This window comes from Oxyura jamaicensis, chromosome 2, assembly GCF_011077185.1.
Source record: "Oxyura jamaicensis isolate SHBP4307 breed ruddy duck chromosome 2, BPBGC_Ojam_1.0, whole genome shotgun sequence".
Lineage (NCBI taxonomy): Eukaryota > Metazoa > Chordata > Aves > Anseriformes > Anatidae > Oxyura > Oxyura jamaicensis.
This window is the reverse complement of record NC_048894.1, coordinates 62,105,985-62,129,510: the sequence shown is the minus strand read 5'-3', so window position 1 is coordinate 62,129,510 and position 23,526 is coordinate 62,105,985. Positions and strand designations below refer to the sequence as shown.

At 38.9% G+C, this 23,526-nt stretch overlaps 2 protein-coding genes and 1 long non-coding RNA gene across 6 annotated transcripts in view; 2 read left to right on the top strand and 1 right to left on the bottom strand.

Annotated features, from left to right (window-relative positions):
- Positions 1 to 2,771: 2,771 nt before the first annotated feature.
- FANCD2OS (FANCD2 opposite strand) lies at positions 2,772 to 3,372 on the top strand. Its single transcript, XM_035316970.1, has one exon. It carries the CDS (start codon positions 2,772 to 2,774, stop codon positions 3,216 to 3,218), a length of 447 nt encoding a protein of 148 aa, XP_035172861.1. The 3' UTR covers positions 3,219 to 3,372.
- A 1,793-nt stretch (positions 3,373 to 5,165) lies between these two features.
- LOC118161515 overlaps positions 5,166 to 23,526 on the top strand; it is a 28,726-nt gene continuing 10,365 nt past the window's right edge. Inside the window, exons 1-3 of the long non-coding RNA XR_004748062.1 lie at positions 5,166 to 5,460; positions 10,044 to 10,261; positions 10,374 to 10,556. This is a non-coding gene — a long non-coding RNA (uncharacterized LOC118161515). The remainder of the gene's footprint in view (positions 5,461 to 10,043; positions 10,262 to 10,373; positions 10,557 to 23,526) is intronic.
- The window catches only part of BMPER (BMP binding endothelial regulator), a 157,630-nt gene continuing 150,177 nt past the window's right edge, over positions 16,074 to 23,526 (bottom strand). For all 4 annotated transcript variants that reach the window (XM_035316957.1, XM_035316955.1, XM_035316956.1 and 1 more), the window contains one exon: positions 16,074 to 18,408. In XM_035316957.1, coding sequence (XP_035172848.1) covers positions 18,227 to 18,408 — 182 coding nt within the window. In that variant the 3' untranslated portion in view covers positions 16,074 to 18,226. The remainder of the gene's footprint in view (positions 18,409 to 23,526) is intronic.

The following is a 23,526-nucleotide window of genomic DNA, read 5'->3' as shown; positions in this document are numbered from 1 at the left end:
AATTGCATCTCAAAAAGATGCTCAGTTTAACAGGGTTCAGGACACGCTTTTAGAACAGGAAAAATTACAGTCTTTTTTTTTTTTTTATTTTTTTTTTTTTTATAAGCACAGCATTATCCCACTTAAAACTGAAGCAATATGCCAAAGAAGTTTGTGCTTGTGTGACCCTAATATCTTTAGATAGATCTCTTAAAATTTTGAGAACAAAAAAATGTCTCTGAAATAGCTGATCAAGAAACAATCTCCTTTTCTCTGGGCTGCTGCTGCTAGAGTCTTTGCTTACCTAGTACCCACCTGCTTAGCTTTAAGGACTTTGTATTTAATACTGTATGAGCCATAGGCCCATTACAAATAAGACTCTAAGAGGATATTGGCACTCAAAGCTCCATCACACTTCCTTTTTTTTAAGGAAATTAGATGACAAAGCTCCAAAGACAGGTATTATCTTCATTCCAAGTCAGCTGATAACGTGGCTGTCTCAGCCACAGTTTCAAACACAATCTCTCTTTTCTAGCCACTCCTAGAGAAAAGACCGTCCTGTTTATCTGATCATGAAAAATTGGAAGATACCAAAATTAATACGTAAAAATATAAAATTTCAGTTTTTGAAAGCTGATGAGCCTACACAGCAAACAGTCAAGCATACAAGAGGAAGTGACAACTTACCATAAACTGTTGAAAATTTCTGTGCATGTTTATGTTATATAAATACTATAGGTAAAATAGCAAAACAGAGTTTAAAATAAACCATTAAAAATAAATTGAGTAAGCAAACAGAAGGGAAAAAATAACAGGAACGAATGATGTTTCTAAAATCTAACCCAGAGCCTTTCAGCCTTTAATTATCCTAATTATTGAGGCATTTGTCCTTCATTAGTCATCAGACAATTACTGTAACACCCAGCTCTGAGTTTTGATTACTTTTCAAGAGCATGAAAACCATTTCCCTTTTGTACTAGTGCTTTTCAAATCCTGTTACTTTGAGCCAGGAATGAGAGAGATCACTGGTTTGCAGTCTTTCAGCTCTGGAATCACGACATGGTTCCGTCTTTGCAGGGTCACTCTCACCTGTATGAGGGGGGCACTGCTGTTCTCACCTAGAAAACTGGGGTGAAGAATCAGTCTGGTTGCTACCATGGAGTGCCAGCAACAGTGATGCCAAAAGAGCAATATATTTAAACTTCCAATCAAACTGACTGAAAAAAAAAACAAACAGTAACCTAATAACAAAGAAAACATGAAAGACAATTAAGATTTTATATATATATATATATATATATTATGTATATATATTATATAATATATATTATATATAAATATATAATATTTTAGTAAGATTTTATATATATTAAATTAAATTTTTATATATATTAAAATCTCTCTCTCTATATATATTCCGTAAACAGCATTCATCCAAGCTAGGGAAGTGCACATGCTATTGAATTAAAAAAAAAACTATTCCCAGAGAAATTAATCCAAAGGGAAAATTTATGCTGTACTCAATTAAATGGGCCATGCTGGATCCTTCTTTGCTGATCACAAATAAACTGCAATTCCAGATTGTGAATTTCTTGTGTTCTTGTAACTGTGATGACTGTTTTGATATGTATTTTCTTTGGTATTTCTAAGGAGCACTTTTTATATTTTTCACTGTACTTCATATGTATGCCTTCCAACAGCTTTGTATCAAATTGGAACCATTTATAAGGAACATTTTGTTTACAATGATAGGCAAGTCAGCCACGACTTGAAACACTAAGCTAACTACAGCAAAGTTCAGCAATTTACCACTGAGAAGTTTTTTTAGTTATTCTTTGTGAGCTTAGCTGCCACTCGAGGCAGGCTTTTTCTTCCATTTCAGCCACCTTGCTGTTCATAGCATGCTTCAGCCCTCCTTGCTGGAGGCTTTTGACTGAAAATAAAATTGGTCCTATTGAAATTCTGTAACATTTTTCCGTCTTTACAGAAGCATTTGGGCAAAATTTGTCCATCTGTAAAACTCAACCTTTTCCCCCTCAAGGAGAAGCACATCCTGCAACTTGCATTGCGATATATATTTGCAGTGACCCCAAGCTGAAGGAAAATGAAAACATGCCGTAGCAGGCAGATTTACAACTGCTTGTAAAAGCACTCCAAAACTAAAATTGCAAGTAAATTGTTTGTCTACAAAGAAGCTCAGTCCTCCCCCCTGTGCAGCTCCTGCTTAAACTGAGAATTTCAAACCCTGATGACAGCAGTCACAGCTGGAAAATTGGACTGTTAGGACTGTAAATACATGGGAAATGCTAAACTATTGATTGAGGGAGGAGGCTGAGTGTTATTTGGTGTACTCTCAATTTTTAAGACATTTGCTGTGACTGAAAATTTGTGTAAAGAAGGCTTTGCCATTTCTGAAAATTTGGGTAAAGGCAGCTTTAACATTTTCTTAAAATGGCCTTCCAATACAGGTGTTTAAACTTAACATGATGGAGGGATTTTAAGCAAGCAGTGAGGAAGTATTATCAGATCACCAGGTGAAGGTGAACCTGATAGACATTTGTGACAAAGTCTGCAGGACAGCAGAGAGGGAAAAACGATGAGCTGTGGGGACAGGTGTGTGAGGGGGAACACACCAACCACTGCCCGCGGCAAGCAGCAGCGGTTCTGCGCCAGGTGACAGCAGCATGGGGGCAGGCCGCCGCCGGGCGCCCCCAGCCGGCCCCAACCAACGGCCGCGGCTCTGCGGGCAGCTCCTAGCCCGAGCCCGGGTCCCGCGGCCAGGCGGGCAGCGCATGGCGGGCGGTTACCAGCTGTGGGCGCCCCGCTCGCCCCTGGACGAAGCGCTGCTCTGGCTGCGGGGCGCGCCGCCTCCCGCTCTCCATGCCGCCACCGTTTCGGCGCATCCCTTCCGCGGGGGCTGCCTGCCGCCAGTGGCGGCGGGCGGGTTGCGGGGCCGCGGGGCGGCGCTGCGGCGGCCGCAGGCCGTGAGGCTGCGGGGCCTCGACGCCGTCTTCGGGCGGCCGGTGACGGCGCAGCCGCCGCGCTGGAGCGGCTCGCTGCGGGTGTCAGAGCGCTCGGCCTTCTGCCGGGTAGTGACCCCGCGGCAGCCGGGGCCCGGCGGGCTGCGGGAGGCCGAGGCCCGGCTGGCCGCTGCCATGTGCCGCAGGATGCTGCGTGCCATCCTGCTGCTGTACACCGCCTACAAGATGTGTGCCTTCGCCCTGCAGCACTCACGATGAGAGCCCTTGGCACGCTTGGCATCCTCCAGGGGGTAACCCGCATCTGGCTTGGCTGGACGCTTTGGGGTGCTGGCTGCCTTGGAACCGTGCTGAAGCCTCACTGCACAAAGCACACTATGAAACCTGACCTGGTGCAGCCAGTGCCTCGCTTGTGTGCTGGGATGGTGCCCCAAGGAAAGCTGGCTGAAGCATTGGGCTCATCACAACGGTGTGCAGCCCGTGGACATGGGCACCAGCTACGTCAAAGAGTTGAGAACCTGTACACCCCATCAGAGGTTATAGGGACATGACTGTGCCATCTGCCTGCATTCATAGTCACGGCCTGATGAGTGCCAAGGAGGAACGTGGTTCTGGCTTGCTATGTTGCATGTAGTGTTCGTCATTCTGCTGGGAGAAAAGCCTGAAGGGAAACGCCCGCCAAACTGAGAAGTGCTGCCGTTTGAGATGTGTCTTTCTTTGCTGGACAGTCCTCAAAGAAAAGAGGTTTACACTCCTTTTATAGCTACATAACTCCACCCTTTTATAGCTACATAACAACTCCAAAGCAGATCTCAACCTTACTACCTTGCAAGCAAAATCCATTGTTCACTCATTTCAGATGGACAAATACCTCCACAAGACAAAACAAAAGTTACGCTTTAATCTGTTAGTAGGTTTTACACTTCCCCCCCTTGACCATTACTACTTTGTGAGAACTAACTAGCTTACAAAGAATTCAAATTGCCTTTTATCATTCAGAGCAATGTCTATAGTTATTTATAGCTAGTGAAGGTAGTTCACATAAATACAGTCTTCAAAGTTACCCTTTTTTTTTTTTTTTTAGCTAACGGTCTAATCCTTAAAACAAAATTCATGCCATAACAATTTTCTAAAAATGCACTTTTGATCTGCTTTATTCAAACTTTCTTTATAATTAAATGTACAGGTATGAAAATCTATGTAGATTGCTTACAGCTAATGGAAAGAATTTGCAAAGAATGACTGCAGAGTTGCTACTTACCTTCAAAATAACCAAAACAATATTTTTACTTGTTTTAAATGCCATAAACAGTGTATATAGCTTTTTAGAAATGTACTATTGGCTTCTTAACAGTCCAAATAAAAATTGTTCTTATTTCCTGCTAGTATAGGTAATTTATTACAAGTTCCATAAAGTATAGTTACAAACTATCACAAAAATTATAGCTGCCTATAGAGTTTCAGTTAATCTTGCCCATGCAATTACAGAGGGGAAAGCATTTATAATGTATTTGTAGTCAATATTTCACATCACCCCGATAATATAATCATTATTCATTCCAGTATGGAGATGAACATTCAGGGTTGTCATAGCATTCAGTCATTGCTTGTAACAAACTTCAGAAATGTCGTCATGGATTCACTCGTAATTGTTTAAAAGCCTGTTGTCCCATCTTTCAGTAGAGGCTGGTTTGCTTTCTAGGCTATCTGGAACAACCTAACAAGTTTGCATAGTTCAGTGTGGCTGCTGGGAAGTATCACAACACAAGAACAACTTGTATAATCTATTTATTTACAACTGATAAGCTAATAAAGAGATCAGCCTTAAAAAGGATCTGGGGTCTGTGCTTTGCTTGTCCATGGTAATAGCAGCCAGGCATTAAGAAGTGCAAGCTTTGGAGCTAGACTTAAAGTTCCTGTTTCTGATCCAGAGCTGCCTATTAAGACTGTGCAGTCAATCCTGCTGCAGTCTAAACTGGATTTTCCCATTGAGTTCTCAGACCAGCATTCAGATCTGGCTCTGCTTTTTGGTCTAGTTTAGAGAGAAATTCATATCTGCTTACCTCCAAATGAATGCTTCTCCTAATCTAGGATATGTCAAGAGGAGTTGATACAGGTCTACAGAAGTAATACTGATTTGAGCAAACAGACTATTTGGCTAATAACTGTTTTTTCAAAAAACAAACAAACAAAAAAACCACAAAGGGAAGGCCTTTCCTACTTAAAAATAAAGGTTTTATTGAGCACCCTGTTCATTGCCATACTGATAGATAAACATGAAGGAGAGGGTCTGGAAAAGTTTCTTCACAGTCTTTTCATAAAGCACTGGTGTAAAGCTGTCATCTCTACCTTACAGCAGACACAGTTATGTAGCATGGACCTGAGGCTGAACTGTGAGCTACCTAGCAAGTCTTCCATGTTCATCCTCTCAAGCTGAGCCACAGCCATAAAACCCCACATAGAAGGCCACAGCAGTGGGAGGTGAGAGTCCATACAAAAAAAGGTGAGTGTTAGAAAAGAAGGTGAGCATTAGGGCCTGTGAAAGGAAACCCTGTGCTTGCAAGGACTGCCGAGCTAGGTGTGGACCATTGGAGCTCTGTGAATGTTCTTCTAATGATTTCCTGATCACAGTGTGCTCCTGCAGGGAGAAGATGATTGTTTCAACAGGTCAGGTGTATTTACAAGGTGTAGACGGTGCCCTAAATGGTTTGCTGGTTTATAATGAAAGGAACTGAACAACTATATCATGTTATACCAGCTGGTATGGCTTCTAGTATTGTTCTGGAGCTACACCATAAATAAATTCCATAAACTTAGGCTACTGAGCATCCAGTCCAAACACCTGCCTTTTTTCCTTAAGTGTTAGCCCTTAAGCAATTAGGCACAACATGAAGCTTTGTTTCTTAGAAATTGATTATGTAGGTCACCTTTGTTTGGCTGCAGTAAGGACTTCCTGTTTTTGATAAGGTATTCTTGTTTATGTACAAAGCATTGGGAAAGTATGACTTTTACAAACACAGTTCTCCAAGTCTTCCTTCCAAGAAGCCCTGGGCACCACAAGCTTTTCTTATCCCCTTCCAGTCTCTTTCACAATACCTTGTCCTGCTGTTTGCCTGCTTTCTAATTCCTTTCACACACAACTTCAATGAAATTAATGCCCCTGCTCCATCCTTGCTGCCATTTCACTGTAGAGTTCCTGCTCAGACTTTAATCATCCTGCTCCATGCCTTGGAAAGGTGCTTTCTGTTGATCCAATTCACAACAAAAAAAGATGTGTAATTGCCTTTCTGTTCTCTCTGAATAAGTGTGTGGCATACCTGTCAGTTTCAGTGAGAGCTGAGCTTGGATGCAGACTGAAGTGGTTGATGTAAGAGTTCTGTTTTTTTTATATATTATGTGTCCAAGCCAGCAGGCACTTACACTTGCTTAACTTCACCAACATAAGTCACTTTCATTCAGCTTGGTTGTTGCAGTTCACAGTGGTAGAGATAAACCCAAAGGTAAAGAAAAGAGCAACTCATACATCTTTAAATGATGTATCCCAATACCATCTGCTCCCAGGAACACCTTATTATGATTAGCCAGAAGCCAGGCCAGTTCCTATCTCACACTGTCTGTGTTATGCTTTCTCAGGCATGCAAAGGAGACATATATTAGACAACAAATATTGCTGCAAGTTAGCTTAGTTAAATTTTCAGTTTTTAATTATTTTTTCCCCCTCCTTTGGAAACTGTGACACTGAATAAGCATCCCTTGATGGCAGCTTTCAGATTTCCCAAATCTGAAAATTTCAAAGCACAGGTTCTAACCAGCTACAGGTACACACAGCAGTAAGGCTTCATCCTTTCAGATTAATCAGGGCTTCATTCAATGATCCTTCTAATGCTACTTCAGTCTCACCATCCCTTGGAGCAGGTCTGTGGAGAGCCAGGTCTGTGCTTCTGTTCAGCTTGCTGTAGGCTGTGGCAGGGACAGAAGTAGGCAGGAAGAATTTGGCTCAAGGTGAGACTTTTACCTTGGGAAGACTCAAGGTAGAGAAATGCGGTCATTCTCCACACCAGAAAGGGATATGCTGATTTCAGGGGGAAAGGAGAAATAACCTTCATCATTAAAATGGATGATGAATCTTTTTCTTACTGCTTTATGATCATAACGGATCTGCAACTTAAACCAGTCTGTTGCTCCAGATTGTTTCAACAAGTTCAAGATCAAACTTGGCTTTCTCAGTGTCAAGTGCATTGAAATTAGAAGAGTATTGATTATTGCCTCAGCAGCACTGTGGTCTGCTCGCAGGAGCCTATGAGAATAGAAAGTTAAACAAAGGGATAAAGTGGGCCAGCAGCTGCAGATGGTGGTTAAACTGACATTTGCTCACACACAGGCTCCAAACAACCTTGGCTGAAATTGCTTACTTCTAAAACTGACCTTAGGATCATTGAACAGAGGCTCCTTTAATTCTGTTTCTACAGTGGTTTCAGAGAGAATTTTGCCATTTCCATTTGACTACATCTCAGATAAATCCACATCATTTCCCATTGACTGTGAACAATCATGCCATCATATGCCAGAGATGCTAGCAGCAGCAGCACCTCTTCAGCTCCAGAGCAAGAAACAAGGGCCCCTTTGCATAGCTTGCACTTGTCTGGTCATAGTGGATCCTCAGCCTCTTTGCTGAATTGGCGTCAGGCTTTCCACTTGCATCTCAGGGGTTCTGAATCATTAATGGTCCAGTCACCTTTGCTCTCAAACCTGAACTCTGGCTTTGCTTAATCAGCAAAGCTGATGTTTCCCTGCCCCATGTGGGCTAGTAAATATGATTCATAACATCTCATGGCACCATGTGTTTTCAAAGTTAATCTGGTCAGGCCTGTATTTCAAATTACTCAGTTTTTGAATCCTAGTAAATCTACTGCAGATGTGAGACTCCTGCATCCAAGTCCAGCTGGCAGGTCATCATGTGCATCCCCATGCAGATATGGTGGAAAAGCATCCAATTCATATGTTCAGTTCCTTAAAGAACTCTTAGCGCCAGCACTAGGCCTGCAGCTGCATCAGGCTGGCTCGCCTTTAAAACTGCCGCAGGCAAGGATAAGGACAGATGACCTTAAGACATATGGGTACCCCATCCTCTCTGCTCCTGGGTCTTCCAGAAATAGCCAATTGATTCCCTATTAGCACTGAGACAAGTTTTGACTCTGAATTTGTGGCAGGTCTATAGTATGAGCAGCTATTTTGCAGGCAAGTAGAGCATCTAAAAGCATTCCACTCTTTCACATCAGTGCAAATCCAGAGAATTTAGTCCAATAATGTAACCTTAAAAGCTCTTCTTAATGAGTTTTGTATGGCCATTCTGCAGTTCACAGTCTGCTGTAAGCTAAGTGCCCTTCAGGTTAAGAAGAGATCAGACAAGGTTGGGATTGGTACACAACTAACTAGTAATGACTGGTGTAAATATTTGTATTTCTACTCTTTGTACATTATCAGCATTTGTTCAGTGAATTTCCCTCTCCATTGTGAGCCCTTTCATCAGAAACAGAAAAATACCTTTTTTTTTTTTGTAAGAAGAAATTGAATTTGGAAAAAAGAGATGCCTCAAAAAGAGTAAACCTTAGTTAAAACTTACTAAGCATGTCAGTAAATTATCTTTAGCACCATGATTCATTGCAAACTGTCATACTATTCTCTTGGCTCAAGGTAGCTTATGCTTATATGTAATGACATCTGCCTTATTAGAGATACATCTTGAGGTTTTGACACTGCAGAACATAAATAGCACCTTGGAGTTGCAGCACCTTGCTTATCTTGCTAATGAGATACCAAGAGGAAAAACAATGACACAAGTTCTGAGTTAGTCATGAGACAGGTGCCACCCACACTTGGAAAGGATTGCCCACAGCCACAGCACAGGCTTATCTGTTGGTGCCAGAAGAGGAGAAAAACAAACAAACAAAAAAACCACTTATTTCACTGACAGGTGTACAAAGAAATACTCCCCCAGTGAGAATTCAGGAGCATCAGGCCGGGTCCCATCACAGAATTTTCTTCACTTTCTTTTGTCCATGTGGCAAGTAGTACTTGGGAGCTTGGATCTTTCCCATTAGTTAAGTAATCCTTGATGAGCCTGGAGGAAAAGAGCAACAATCAAGGGAGAAACAATCCTGCCACTGCTTAATTCCTTTCCAAATGTATAGTTCCTTGTAGCACATTAGAGGCTCTTTTGGAAGACCTGTTGTTTTATCCCCATCCTTCAAACATTGTGCACATTGTGTATATTGAAGTAAGTCAATCCTGTTGGGGGCTTTCCATTTAAGTTGCTGCTTTTTCAATTAAAAAGACCAGGAAGCATGATTAAAATTCAGATTGCTGGTCTCATCTGTTTTTATACATTGGCTTTAAAACATATTTGTTAAGCACCATCTGCTGTACATTCAGAAAATAGCAACTAAAACTGCTAATCTTTTTCCAGCTTCTTAATCAAATTAAAATTATTTAAATGCTGTCTACTATCAAACATGTTAGCTCCAGAATGTTTAAACTGCATTTATGTAGTTCTCCAATTGCACTATCTACAGTTACAGATAGAACACAAGTTTCTCTTGGGAGAGGAACTATATTACAGTTAACAACTGTATTTTGTAATAAACACCATGTCCTAGAACAGGATGGTGGAAGGAGTCAAAAAATATCTATGTTGAGCCTGAATTCCAGATGTACTAATAGAACAGGATGAATGCAGCCAAAGACAAAGCACTGTCTTTCAAGGGCAAATTCAATGTGCAGTGACTTTTTGTTTTTGTGCAATGACAAAAACAAAAGCTACACATCAGTTTAAAATCCTAAATGAGCAATATTAGCTTTTCAATATTGTTTAATTATCATATCAGTTATCTCTAATACTCCCAGCCATCACAACTCTTTCAACAGTGAACTGTAGGCGATGGAGAGAAGTACTACAATTATTAGACTGAACTGAGTGAAAACCCTGAAAGGAGTAAATAAACCTGGAGAACATTTAAATGAAAAACAGCCACTAGACATTTTTTTCCCCTCAGCTTCTGTGTTTGGCCTTTCTTCTCTGCTTTTTAGGGGAAGACGTTCTCTCTGAGCAGGAAGGAACGAGTGTCAGAAGCCATTGCATTCAGAATGCTTTGCACAGGACCAGGAAGGGAAAGATTGCAACCATGATGTACAAGGTGAAGGCTGACCAAACAAAGCAGAGTTGGAGAAGCCTAACTCTCAGAAGTGCCCTGCTGGAGCAAATTCTGCTCCTTTGCTGTCCTTCATATCAATATACTTAGTACAAAGTAAGCAGGGAGTCCTGTAGCTATGCAACACACAACACCTGTAGTCCTATAATTTCAAATCAAGCAAGCTCCTAGATCTCTTACCTTCTGTGTTCTCCCCATCTCAACCCAGGAAAAAGAAGAGAGAAATCCACCAAAGAAGGTCATCTTTTCACTCAGCCTACAGCTCTTTGCAAGAAATAAAAATACTTCATAACTCTGAGGACTGATCTGGAGACCAATGAACATCAACAGAAGCCTCGTCCAAGTACAGATCAGTGGATTTCTAAGAAATTCATTGCTCCTAAAGTCACAGGTAAGCCATTACCATTTCTGTTCCACCACAGGGAAAACAGAGGCAAGTAGCAGTAAAGGAACTTGGCTGAGCAATATCACATAAGCCAGTCATCACCAGAGCAAATGGTCCCAAATTACCAGTTCCCAAATCACAGGTGGAACTGCAGACAAATTCTCTGCATGGCTCTGCACTCTTCCCTCCCCTCCCGGGAAGTTACAGTACTTAAGATCAGGTCTTAGAGAACATAGTATCAGTCATTATGTGGAATCTGTTGTTTTTCTGAGTCAGACCTTGCAAATCAGGGCAGCTGTTTTCACGGATGGCTATGAAATTATCAGGCTTCAATTTTTATGTGCATAAAGATAATAAATATTAATTTTATAAGGGAATAAACTCTTAGCAAATATACTCATCAAATCCTACTCTTACAAAATTATATTAGTACAACATTATTGCAATGAGTGTATAGACACTCAAAAAAAAAACACGTCTCAAAGTTGCTGTTTTGCAGTTCTGGAGAATACATTAAACTACATAATTTCAAGAGTTATAAACTGAGATGTACCATACTCCGAAATTTAGTCGAATCTTAAATAGATTTCTTAGTTCCATGAATGCACCTCAAACGAAACCTCTTAAAAATTTAGCATGAGTAAGCAAAAGATTTCTAAATATTAGAATCTAAACATTTTGCAGTGATGCTCTTGACATCACAGAACATTCTCCACAAATTGCATATGAAATATTTCAAGTAACCCATCCAAAAGTTAATAGCTTCAAGCATCTAATATAATGTGATACACACTGTAATTTTCCCTGCAGCTTCACCTCCCTTGATCATTTGCAGGGTAACAGTTAATTATAATGAACAAGAAGTCAAAAACAAAACAAAAAATAAAAGTTAAAAATAAATAAATAAATAAACCCTACTCCAACCAACAACAACAGAAAATCCACCCCCAATAAATATAAACATATAACATAAAAACCTTCTCTTTTGACAGAAGGTATTATTCTATGGGTTCCTCTAGGGTTACTCTCGATGCACATCAGTATGAAGAAACTCAGGACTGTACAACAAAGAGTGGAGTTCAAATACCTGTGCATTTACATCGCAAACTAACAAACATTCAGGTATCTAAGATGGGAGAAGTAATTTCTTCCAAACACTGCTCATTTCTTTCTCTCGGTTCAAGGCATTATGAAATCTTAGCTGTAAAACTGCTATAGTACATACCTGCTTCTGGGTATTGATCCATATCCTGTAGAAAACAGTCTTTTTTTTTTTTTTTCCTATAGGTTTTGAAAGCCACTTGATACTCATTAAGGAAGATGAATACTTCAGTAAAATTAAAAAAAAAAAAAAAAAAAGCTTTGAAATCCTCTTTTTATCAACAGTTTCTATATTCATTCTTCCTTTTTCCTTATCAGTACTATTTATCATAACCTACAAAAGTAAGAGCTCTTGCAGCAAAATATTTATACTGATTTGGGCCATAGATGATTTTGCTCTAACACAGTACTATGAGAGATTGATATTGAACTACAGCTAGAAGCAATTAGAAGCAATTAGAAGTGTAATAATTGAAGGCAGCCACACCAGGACTAGGGATTACTTCCACAATAATAAAATTAGGCTGGTGACAGTATGATCTCAACCAGTTTAAAACTAGTATAGCTAGAAACATAAAAAAACTAGTATAGCTAGTCACTGAAATTGTTCATTCCTTTCAGCTGTGCAAAATGAAAAAGAAATCAAGTCCGGTATCTCTTTCTTTTAACAAAAGTAAGAAATAAATGGGGTAGGAAATTAGAACATAAGAAATTATGTATTGACATCAGAAATCAGTAGAAAAATAAATAAACTTCAATCTTCTAAAGTCTCAATAAAAAAGTCTCCAAAAAGCACCGACTTCTATGATGTTCTAAGATAGCAATATGAACATAAAACAGATCTATATATAGAAACGATGAAGAAATATGAAATATCATGCTATAAGGTTTAAAATTTTATCATGCCAGATGCTGAACTCTCTGGCCCTGACCCAGCAAACCATTTAAGCATGTGGTTAGAAGTCAGCATGCATGTTGCCCCATGGAAACAAATGTGGTTATTCAAAGTTTGAGCACATAGTTAAGTGCTTTGAAAGACTGGGTCATTAGAGTACCAACCACTTACTGCCAGAGTATAAGGCTAAATTACTGCTACTTACAGGTGGTTACTTAGCTGTCCATTACGAGGCTCACATACCACTCTGTGAAGCACACTTTGAAGCATTTCTTCACCAGTGGATAAGAAAAAAATGTGGGTCTGTGTGGGAAGGAAATTACTCCATTCCCATCATTTCACTTTCATGTGCAAAACCAAATTACACTGATGCCCAGGTACAAGCATCACATGGGGAAACGCATACCACTATCAAAGACAACGGTAATTATACAATGTTGCCCGCTGCGTCCCACGTGCACAAACTCCATTAAATCCAACTTCCTCCTGTATGCAGGCCTAGTATAACTTATAATGTGCAATTAAAAGGGTAAAGTCATGCAGATAGCAAATGCCACATTTTGTTTTTAACATTGGTTAGATTCTCTAAAATACTGCTTGATGCTGGGCAACATTGCTGCCTAGCAAAAACATTGTTGTCAAAAAGAAAAGTTGTGCCCTCTTAATATTGAATAGAACTTGCAATTCCATCTTATTGCCAGGAGCAAGACTAGTTATAAATGTGCATTTCTAGCCTTTGTTCTGACTGTTGTAGACAGGGAATAGCTGTGTGCGCACTAAAGTATATGTCAAAGAGGAAACCAAAACACATTTGTTATGTTCATGGAAGCAAGAGAGCCATATTCTGCAGATGTTTGCCTGCTCTCAGCCCAGGAAGCCCTTTCCTTAACTGAGGTGACTTTTTCTACTGTGATTTAGGGGTTGTGAGTAAAAGTTAGAATAGAAGCTCATAATTTTATTTTAATTATGGTTTTATATACCTGCCAAAATGTTTCTGTTCTGTTCAGATCTCAATATGTGATTCCACCATGGTTGGTTTGGCTTTTTAGTTTTGTTTTTGCTCAGGGAGTGCAGACATATTTTACCTTTGTCAGGGAACACATTCACAGTTTGGTTCTTACCATGTAGAGAGAAAATATCCACATAGGAAAACAATAACAACAAAAACACTAAAAATCCTATTACTGCTTTTTCCCTTATTATTTGCCTCTAACTTTTTCTGCCATCCTGCCTGTTCATGTCCTCACATTATTGTACCATCTTCATTCAAGCAAAGCACAGCGCCTGGCCATTTCAGGAATCAAGAGTTACCTTGCCTTCACAGGAAAACCCTATTCTGTTGTTACAGTGTCTGCTTGGTGCTCAGGTATCATAGTGATGATTGAACTAGAAATAGTAATATGTGTGACAACATTTACATAGGGAGAGAAAGAATTCTGTAATGGCAGTGCAGTTAGGCTGTTTTTCTTAAACTCTGCAGTGGTTCTGCAAAGGTTTCTGTAAGGAGGCAGAAATGTCTCTCTCACCCCAAGGGTTACTAAAATGGTAAACATCGGGGATAGTAGCACAAGCATTTGTTGAGTACATATAGCATAAAGTTCTTGTTTGTCAAATACTGAAATCTCAGCATAATGCCCCCTTAGTTGGGACTGTTCCTGAAATTCCTGAAACATCTCATCACTTCAGTGCTGAATTGTCTGCATCTCCTTCTCCACCCTGTCCATCTGCAAATGCGTGGACTATTATTCTTATATCCCTTATCTCTGGTGTTACCTTGTCCACTGTTGATGAAGGGGAAAAAAATGTAACTCTCAGCTGTCGATCAGGATCAGCCCATCCTTTGCAAATGTCAGCTTCTGTCAGTAAGAAGCTAAGCACTGTCACACTATATTTGAATTCTATGTTCAAACAAAGCAGAGAAGATCCCGATGAGAAGAACTTATTTCTTTAGGTCATCTACCAGAATCTATTTATGTGATTTAAGGATAGGTTTACATTTGGGTAGGATATAGGAATCTTCTTTTTTGGCTCCAAGTGCATAACTAACTCCATGGAAGAAAGGTGTTCTTAGAAGATGTAGGAGTACCTACAGGGTTTTGGGCTACAACTTAAATTGCTCTGCTTGGCTGTGGTTTGACTCCATGGTTTATAAATTTCAATGTATATGTTAAAAATAGACTCAGTTGAAAGTAAATGGTGGGGGAAGTAAATGTATTCTACCTCCACATATGCCAACTGAAAGCTGACTTTGAAGTGACAGTGATATGGGAGATATGGACAACCTGATCCAAAGCAGACCTGGGTAGATTGGTAAAATACCAGCTGACATTCCCCCCAGTGAGATTTAGCATTTCAGAAAAGTTTAAATCTACAAACATAAAAAAGATGCATAAACACAAATGCTTAATTTCCCTACTGAAGTACAGAGTATTAAATGACTTGCCAGGGTTATGCAACCCTTCTTATGCATAGCAGGTTAACAGCAAAGCTATTGATCGAAGTCTTTCCTTGAGTCCATCCTCTGGATTGCAACACTGCAACTCAGACTTTCCTTTTGGATCCCTCTTTTGTTGGAACATCCACTCCTTCAAATATATTTCACCTTAATGAATTGGCAAAAAGTTATGTGCACAGATTGACATAAGCACAAGCAAGACAAAAACCATCAGTTTTGTATGGTGAATATACCATATAGATTATTAACCTTATCGTATTGTTAAAAAAATTTAATCACATATTTACCACATTATTGCCATAGCATACTAAAATTGGATTATCAGTGAATTTAGTCAAAAATAAATCTCCAGTTGTACACAGGAAGTTTCCAGTTCTAGCATCCTAGGGGTAATATTTCATGAGCCAAGACAGCAGAATTAGAAAGAATGCTGCACTAAGAAGGAAGATGGGCTGCAAATCAAACTCTCTGAGGCTGAGGGTAATGTTGTTATTGATGTTATTGGGCTAAACTTTTGACTTTTGAATAGTCTGGAAAAAAGGGCAAACAGGAGAGAGGAGTGAGACAACCCTAACTGGAACTGATCTGGTCTGAATAGCTCAGTTGTAACCTATACACAGACTATACACAAGAACTGGGCAGATGATAGCTCCACCATGGCCTCGATAACTGCAGCATTTGGAGGAAAAATCTCTGCAACACAGCTCCAGGGCACAATCAGACAGCTTAGAGGTAAAACCACTTTATTCCTCAGTCCACATCACTGAAGCAGGGGGCTGCCCTTAATTAGGCAGATGTAGAAAAGCTAAACTGAGGAATGAGTCATTTTGCAGCGACCTGTAGGTCAGGTTTCAAACAGAACCATTTTAGGACTTAAAAAATAAAGAACTCATCCTACAGACAGTCTATGTCACCTCTTCACCTGGCAGCAATTAAGCATTGCTTGAATGCAATCAGTGGCCTGAGAGAGCTGGAGGGCTCTCCTTTCACCTTTCACTCACCTTCATCTAATAGGAGAAGAAAAGGGAAGGACACCTCTCTCTATACACTGTTCATCTATGCAATTCACTTATTTATTTATTTATTTTATTTTGGAAACACTGTAAGTAATGAAAATCAATCAGTAATGAAAATCTATCCTAACTTAGAGCTGGGCAAATAACCTTTTTAATAGTTTAGATGCCATATCTCAGCACTGAAAACTCACAGGCTGAAATGCTCTGTGGTATAACTGATACTTTAGATTATTTTAATTACTGCTATTTCATGTTTTAACTCCATGGACCAATTGCAATTGTTCTAAATTTCAGCTTCGCTACTCAATTATCACATGACCAGCATAAAACTCTCTCAGTTTCCTGCTCTGACAGGATCTACACATTTGCAATTCTGCTTCCCAGAGCACTTGTGCATGTGGCTTTGAAACCCGCTCTGCCAGTAAAACTGAATTATTTTATTGTTCCAAGAAAATGAACACAAAAGGGACATAAAAAGAGAAAGCTGAGTTTATTCAAGATTTGGACAAACATCTGTGGAATACTCCTGGCATTATTTGCCCAGCTCTTTTTAACACTGTGGTGGTACAGCATTTTAAACAGCGTGGTGCCTACGGTATACATGCGCACTTAGCATCTTCCTCCAAAACAGGATCGCAGACAGGCTGTATAACCCAAAACGTGTTGTACCCACACACTCACTGCAAACTCAGACCCTGCAAAGCTTCCTGGAGGGCAAAGAATTAAAGGGGAAAATTGTTCAAAGCATCACAATGTGCAATTTCAATGTAAGGCATAATGAAAGTAGTTGTGTGGGAGGACATTGCTTCATTATAAACCTCCATCAGATGCCCAAAGATTTCTATCATCTCAAGAGAACATCCCATCAGGCTCTACAAGAGGTTTTCCAGTGGAAGAAAAATTGCCCCCCCCCCCCCGCCCCCTTCCCCCCCCCTTTTAGGCTTGAGAAAGTTGTATGGCTTTTTTAACAGTTTCTAATGAAATCCCATATTACTGCTTTTCCCCAGGAGACTTCAAAAGTCATGCAAACTTCACAGAGACCATATGTTCATAAACCTCAAGCAAAAGACCAGTAAGGAAATAAATTGGAGTTCTCCAATTAGCATCTGACATTCTCTAATGTTTTTTTGAAAGGGAGAATTTGTCTTTTTTCTTAACCATGCTGATAGAATAAATGAGTTACTAAACCCAGCATTATTGCATGTTTTAAGGCACACTGAAATCAAAAACTCCACGGTGGAATACAAAACAAACCCAGCAATTTAGAACATGCTAAAGGGGCTAAAACATGCATGAATATTTTCTTCAAGCTCCTTATTGTGTATTCACAGCTACTGCCAAGCACAACAACATAGATGGGATATTAGGATATGAAATGGGAAGTGGTCAGATTTTCAAAGCAGGCTGCTGGGTGTTGAACACTTTTGAAAATCTGGCCCTTGACTCTTCGTGTGTTCCAGAAAGAAATCTCTCCCTGCTGGCACTTGGCCAATCAGCTTTGGAAATACTTTTGCACTGTTATTTCAGTAAAGCATAAAAGCTGATCCCTAGCTTTCTCTGTGTGATTAAGCACTGTCACCAATCACTATGCAGCTCTAAGGTACGCATGAAGTATTCCTAGATAAATCCTCCATCCCCAGAGAAATGTGTTTCCTGTACAACTGTAAATCCAGATTCTGTGTTGAAACTAATCCACTCTGGCAATGCTGTGGCCCTAGAAAATTTTCCTTGGAAATGACAAACTCATGCAATGGGAAAGTCAACCAATCTTTTAATGCCACTGTATTATATTAAAAACACCTGGTTTATTTATACAATGACTTACAGATTAGGGTTTTAGAAATAATAATACATAAACTTTATAGCAAAAAATATACATATAATATTTCATCCTTCTATGATATATAGAAATGATGTATATTTGTGTGTGTACATATATATAAATATATGGGTTGTAATTATGTTTAGGGCACTTGTGTATAGATATGTGTATCTACATACACACAGCATACATTTATTTATCTTTGTTGGTGCCATATGTGTATACATAAACACACATAAATACACACACAGGACCATATTTACACTCTGTGAGTAGATGTGTACATTGCAGAATCTGCACACAAACAGCTGTAGTCCTTCACTGGCTGTGAGCATCAGGGGGGTCACTGACGCCCACGTTAGTGTCCACTGAGAGAGAGAATAAATGTCATCGCTGTGGGCATAGGACTGGCTTGATGCATCTTCCTTTGTGAAGAACTAGATTTGCTGGACAGTGGCACCCTGCAACACAGGGCTTGTTGCATGGTCCAATCTCATTCCAGTTGTCACATGTTTTGACACATCCTGGACCACAGGTATCATAAACTGCACCATGTTTACACTGGGTTGCTGAAAGACAATCAAAAGGTACAGAAAATGGGTGTTACACAAAGCCAGGTAAGGACACACAAGGAAATTTACCTATCTTGTTGCCTGCTTTCTATTGCAAATATCAAAAGGTACATTTTGATATTATGATCATCTAGAAAAAGCTAATTGTAAAGAGATTCCACTGCATGAAATGCAACATGACTTTACATGACAAATGTAAAGGTAGCAACATTCCTAATCAAAAAGTTATCAAGTTCCTAACAGTCTTGAACATTTTGAGAATTTAACAAAGATGACAGTCTATAAACCTTTGGCAAAGTTTCTGTCTACAAGCAGATCTATGTCTTGTATTTAATGATTAGCATTTTTTACTTACTTGTTATAATTTCTTTTAACAAAAATTCCTGAAACATTTACATGGACAGACAGGTATTACCAATTCCACTATTACAGAAATAAAAGACAGTCATTCACCACAGCAGGCTTTCTATTTCTAAGATTATACTTTCAATATTGCATATTGCAGCAAACCAAAACAATGTTGTTAATACAGCAGCACCATTTCTTTTATTAATAAAATAAAATTAAAAAATCAAATATTTCAATCTTTTGTGCTATTTTATCAAGGGATCACAGAGAATGTACTTAATGATTCCAGTATCTATTCAGTGATTTATGTAGTTGGCAGTTCAATGGATTTCCAACATCAAGACTACTGAGGGCTCAGCTAAAAGCACTATAAGCCCACCAGATCAATATTTAAACTCTTAACATTTTATATCCTGCCTTTTTAGTATGGAGAATAATCCATGGTTCAATAGCAAATAAAAGCCTGTTACTCTTTCTAACAGCTGTGCTGATTGCAAAAACAAGTACTGATAAAATAGTTTATAGATGGTATCAGACTCTCAAGCATCCAGAAACATCTCTTGCTATTTACAGAGAGGTGGCTGAATTATAAAAGGTTTCTTCCATTTTGAGAGAGATTGAAGGTGCAGATTTTGTAAAAGAAGAGTACTGTTATAGACAGAAAGTACTGTTTTGTCTCAGTATGTCACTACCTTGTTGCAATTATTCATAAAGAGAATATATACAGAAATAAAGCGATTAAAGCACTAAAGTCTTTAAGAGAGTTACAGGAAGGATGTAAGTCTTAGAGCTCAGACATAAATTTAAGGGGTTCTTCTGCGGTTAGCAAAGCGATCTTCAAAACAGCATCAACTTCTTGCAAGTTTTACTTCTTACATATTTTATAGCATCTATGCAAATGCAAGAAAAAAAAAAACACTGAAGAAGGAAGGAATTCTGGAAAGTTCTCAGGATACAGGTATTAAATGTGCAAACAAAAAACTGGCTAGTACAGCAGAAAACAACTGTGGAGTTACAGAGAAACAACATATAAATATTAGATAGATATTAGATATAAGGTAAATATTAGAAAATAAAATTTTCTAGCTCTAAGCATGAAAAAGCACTAGAACAAGCTACTTAAGAGTTCTGTAAAACATCTTTTATTGAACATCATTTTAGAATAAGTTGGAAAAATTATCTTTCAGGAATGTTTGAGATGATAGGCTTATTCTGCCTTTGGGGACTTTTTTCAAGCTTTACATTTCTATCTTCTGCATAACTTCTGTGCACACTGAAGAAGGAATAAAAAAAAGGAAGAACTTAAAGGAGATTTAAAAGGGAAATGGGAAATTTAGAAGGTGGAAAAACATGCAAGCAATCATACAGTAATACACTAGGTTCACTACAAATTGCACTTATACAATGTGTTAAGAATAGAGATCTAATCCCTAGAGTGGAAAGTAAAATGTGCAGAGTTTCCAGGAGCTTTCAAATATATTAATATATTTTGCAAATGTATTGTCTATAAAAGTAGACTGAGATGCTCAAAGCACAACATGAGTTATCTTAAAGAGGCTGTGACCTTAAGTTTTTAGCCTGTATAGGTTTCATTCCACAAAGCTTTATGGCAGTAATAGCCAGCCCATTTATTCCACCTGATCTCTGTTTGGTGCCTTAGCTGGTGGTTTTGAGGAAAGTTGGTTCAAGGTCTCCTTTCCAATTCCTCATGTCTGCCACAGAGTAAATGAGAATATATTACAGGCTGCCTTCAGCAGCTGTGGTACCCATAAGTTCTCCTCAGCTCTACTCTACCACATAAGGATAGATGCCCTCTTGCATGTCCAGATACCTCCTTCTCCTTGAGATGATCCCATGGAGAAGACATGATGGCTTTAATTTCTGCTGTAGTCAGTCCATAATGGGGTTATTAACTTACTGCCAAGGGAAAAATCAGAAAAGTACAATAATTGCTGTTTAAGTTCCTCGGATGGTTTTTATTGTTGAGTGCTTCAGTTGTTAACATGTGGTGTGATTGATCCAGAACATTCCACTTCATCAACAGTTTAAAAAATAAAGACATTCTGCAGTAGGCTTCCCAGGGACTGTTGAAATGAATCAGTACCTTGTAAACATGGAAAACAGAAGTGATGCCTTTGCACCCATCTTTTGAGGCAAATTCCTCTCTTATAGAACCAAGTTCTGTTAGTAATAACTTCCTTAGTCCACTAGCAAAAAAAAAAAAAAAAAAAAAAAAAAAAAAAGAGAGCACAAAAGTTACTAATAATACTGTATTTTGCAACGTTACCAGTCCCAACAGGATTTTTCCACTCTTCTTCTAGAACATGTGTTTGGCATGACAGATGTGAACTTCCTCAGACTGCTTTCTGAGCTGGCGGGACGATAGCCAGCTCCAGTCCAGAAGCCATATAGTCACATAAATACAGCACTGTGCCTGAGCTAATAAACCCTGCCTAATAAGGCTATACAGTTTTCAGACCAGAGCTGGCTTATTCCAGCCAGTTTGGCACTTTCACAGAGAAGGCTTGTATCTGTCAGCACCCGTCTTTGTAGACATAGCTGTAATTTTTTAGGAGGAATTTTTGTTCCCCAATATAAAAGTCAAAGTACCTAACATGGAACTGCTGAAGACTCCCCTTGTATTATGATATCTGCTAAATCTGGTTCCACAGAAATTTCTGAGCTAGTATTTGTGCATCAGTGCATCATACAGCTTCTTGTGCTGGTGTTGCATAGTTTGGGCTTTAAAGGTGTTTTGAAGGACTTTCAAATTAAATGTCACTTGTGGAACCTGCATTCACAAAATGTCCTTTTAATACAGAGCAGTAGAAGGCAATAAATCTGAGCACTACTCTTATCATGATACAGTTGTGTTGATCCTTCAAACTTTCAGTTTTTAATAAGTTTCCACTGAGAAGTCAGAGTAGCCTTCCCCCCTCTGATGCATATTCACAGAGAATTAGAAAGATTAAAGAAAACCAAGATGTATCAAGAGTGACTTTGGCCAGAAAATGCCACAGCAGAAAAGAGTAGACCCAGCAGAGAAAAGTGAAAATCAGATACAGGTTCATCGTCCTCTAGTTTGACTGGTCATCGTCTAGCCTGACTGATCATAAAGGGATGAAAGGAGAAAATTGTTCAGCTTTTATGAAGTTGTTGGAGCATGCCAGCACATAAATGCTACCATGTGCACTTTGCACTCTATTATATTCCCTATCTCCTTTTTTTGTGTAGGTATGTCCATGGCAGGGAGTTATTGATATCTGCCATCCTAGATTCTTCTTTCCCTAAGTGCCCTTAGAAATTTAGTGTTAAATTGCTATGGCCAAGGCCTTTCACCATCCTCAGTTTACTTAATCACACTTTTAAAATTGCTTCCTTATCATTTCTTGGGCTTAATATATATATATATATGTTCTATCTCCTTTTCAAAATCTCTTCCTTCCATTTCTATCCCTTCTTTTCCCTCTCTGTCACCTTCTCTTATTTCTTCATTCCTTCTCCCTGACACTCCTGTTTTTGTTTGCTTTGTTAATACATCATATTTTTTCTATGTCCATCCTAACAAGTCTCACTCGTCATGCAAACCTGAATTCCTTTCCAAACCAGTTCCCATGCAGATCTCACCAAGCATCCCTAACCCTTTTCCCTACTCATTAGCTTCTTTACACCCCTCCTGTTAAATGATACTCCCTTTACTGAGACAGCCTCAAAGGACAGCAAGCCTTGTGCTGTAGTATTTCACAGAGGACTCCCAGTAGGATACATTGCTGCAATCGGGGGGGGGGGGGGGGGCGGGGAGGAAGAGCATGTAGGGAACAGGACGTATAATTCAGCCTTCTGAGTGTCCTGTTCGGCTGGCTGTCCAGACAACACAAGCTTTCTCAAGATTATAAAAATGAGTTAAGTGTACAGCAGTCAGGGTAGAGAAGCTGGCAACCACACAAGATCTGGTTTTATAACACACAAAAGAATAATTAAAACCTGACTATACTAATAAGTATACTCCATTTCCATCAGAACACAGCTCTTCCAAGTATCCCACCAGCTATGAAATGTCAAACAGGAAATGAAAGTCACAGAATGCTAAAGTTTTATTATGGATATATTGTTTCATACGCAGAAACTTTTATCCATAATTAGGACACAATAATTGTAACTATGAGCTTTGGGAAGAAAAAAGTAAGTTAAAGAATAAAATTTTGCTGCTGGCCACTGGTGATATATGGATGCATTTTACAGATGCAGTGGATGCATTTTAATGCTTACCGTACAAATCACTATAGAAGATCGTGCTATTTATTTAACAATGTATGCTAAAGTAAGTGTTTTGAGCATACTTGACCACATAGAGTTCATCTATATTTTCTGCTTAACAAGATTTCCCCATCCCCTCTAGGAGTCTCAACTGAGGTTAAAAAACTCAGGTGGATTTAAGAACTTCTTTCATTAGCTTTAATGGAATATGTGTGTTTAAATTCCTTCACAATGTTCACTCAAGGACTTTTTTGCCTTAGAAAGTGTTCTTGCCCTTGGTAAAATGACAGAAAAAATGTGAAAAGAAGCCTCAATTAGTGAACTTATGATATGCCAACACTTGTATAAACTCCTTAAGGCAAGCACTGGAGTTTTTATTCATTTTATGGCATTTCGTATAGTGGGGTCTTGGTCTGAAGAGCTTTGATTAAAAAAAAAATAATAAATAAAATAAAATAAAATAAAAATAAAATAAAATAAAATAAAATAAAATAAAATAAAATAAAATAA

What these genes read in the sequence shown, in the direction of transcription:
- FANCD2OS (XM_035316970.1), top strand. Translation starts at nt 2,772, where the DNA reads ATGGCGGGCGGTTACCAGCTGTGGGCGCCCCGCTCGCCCCTGGACGAA.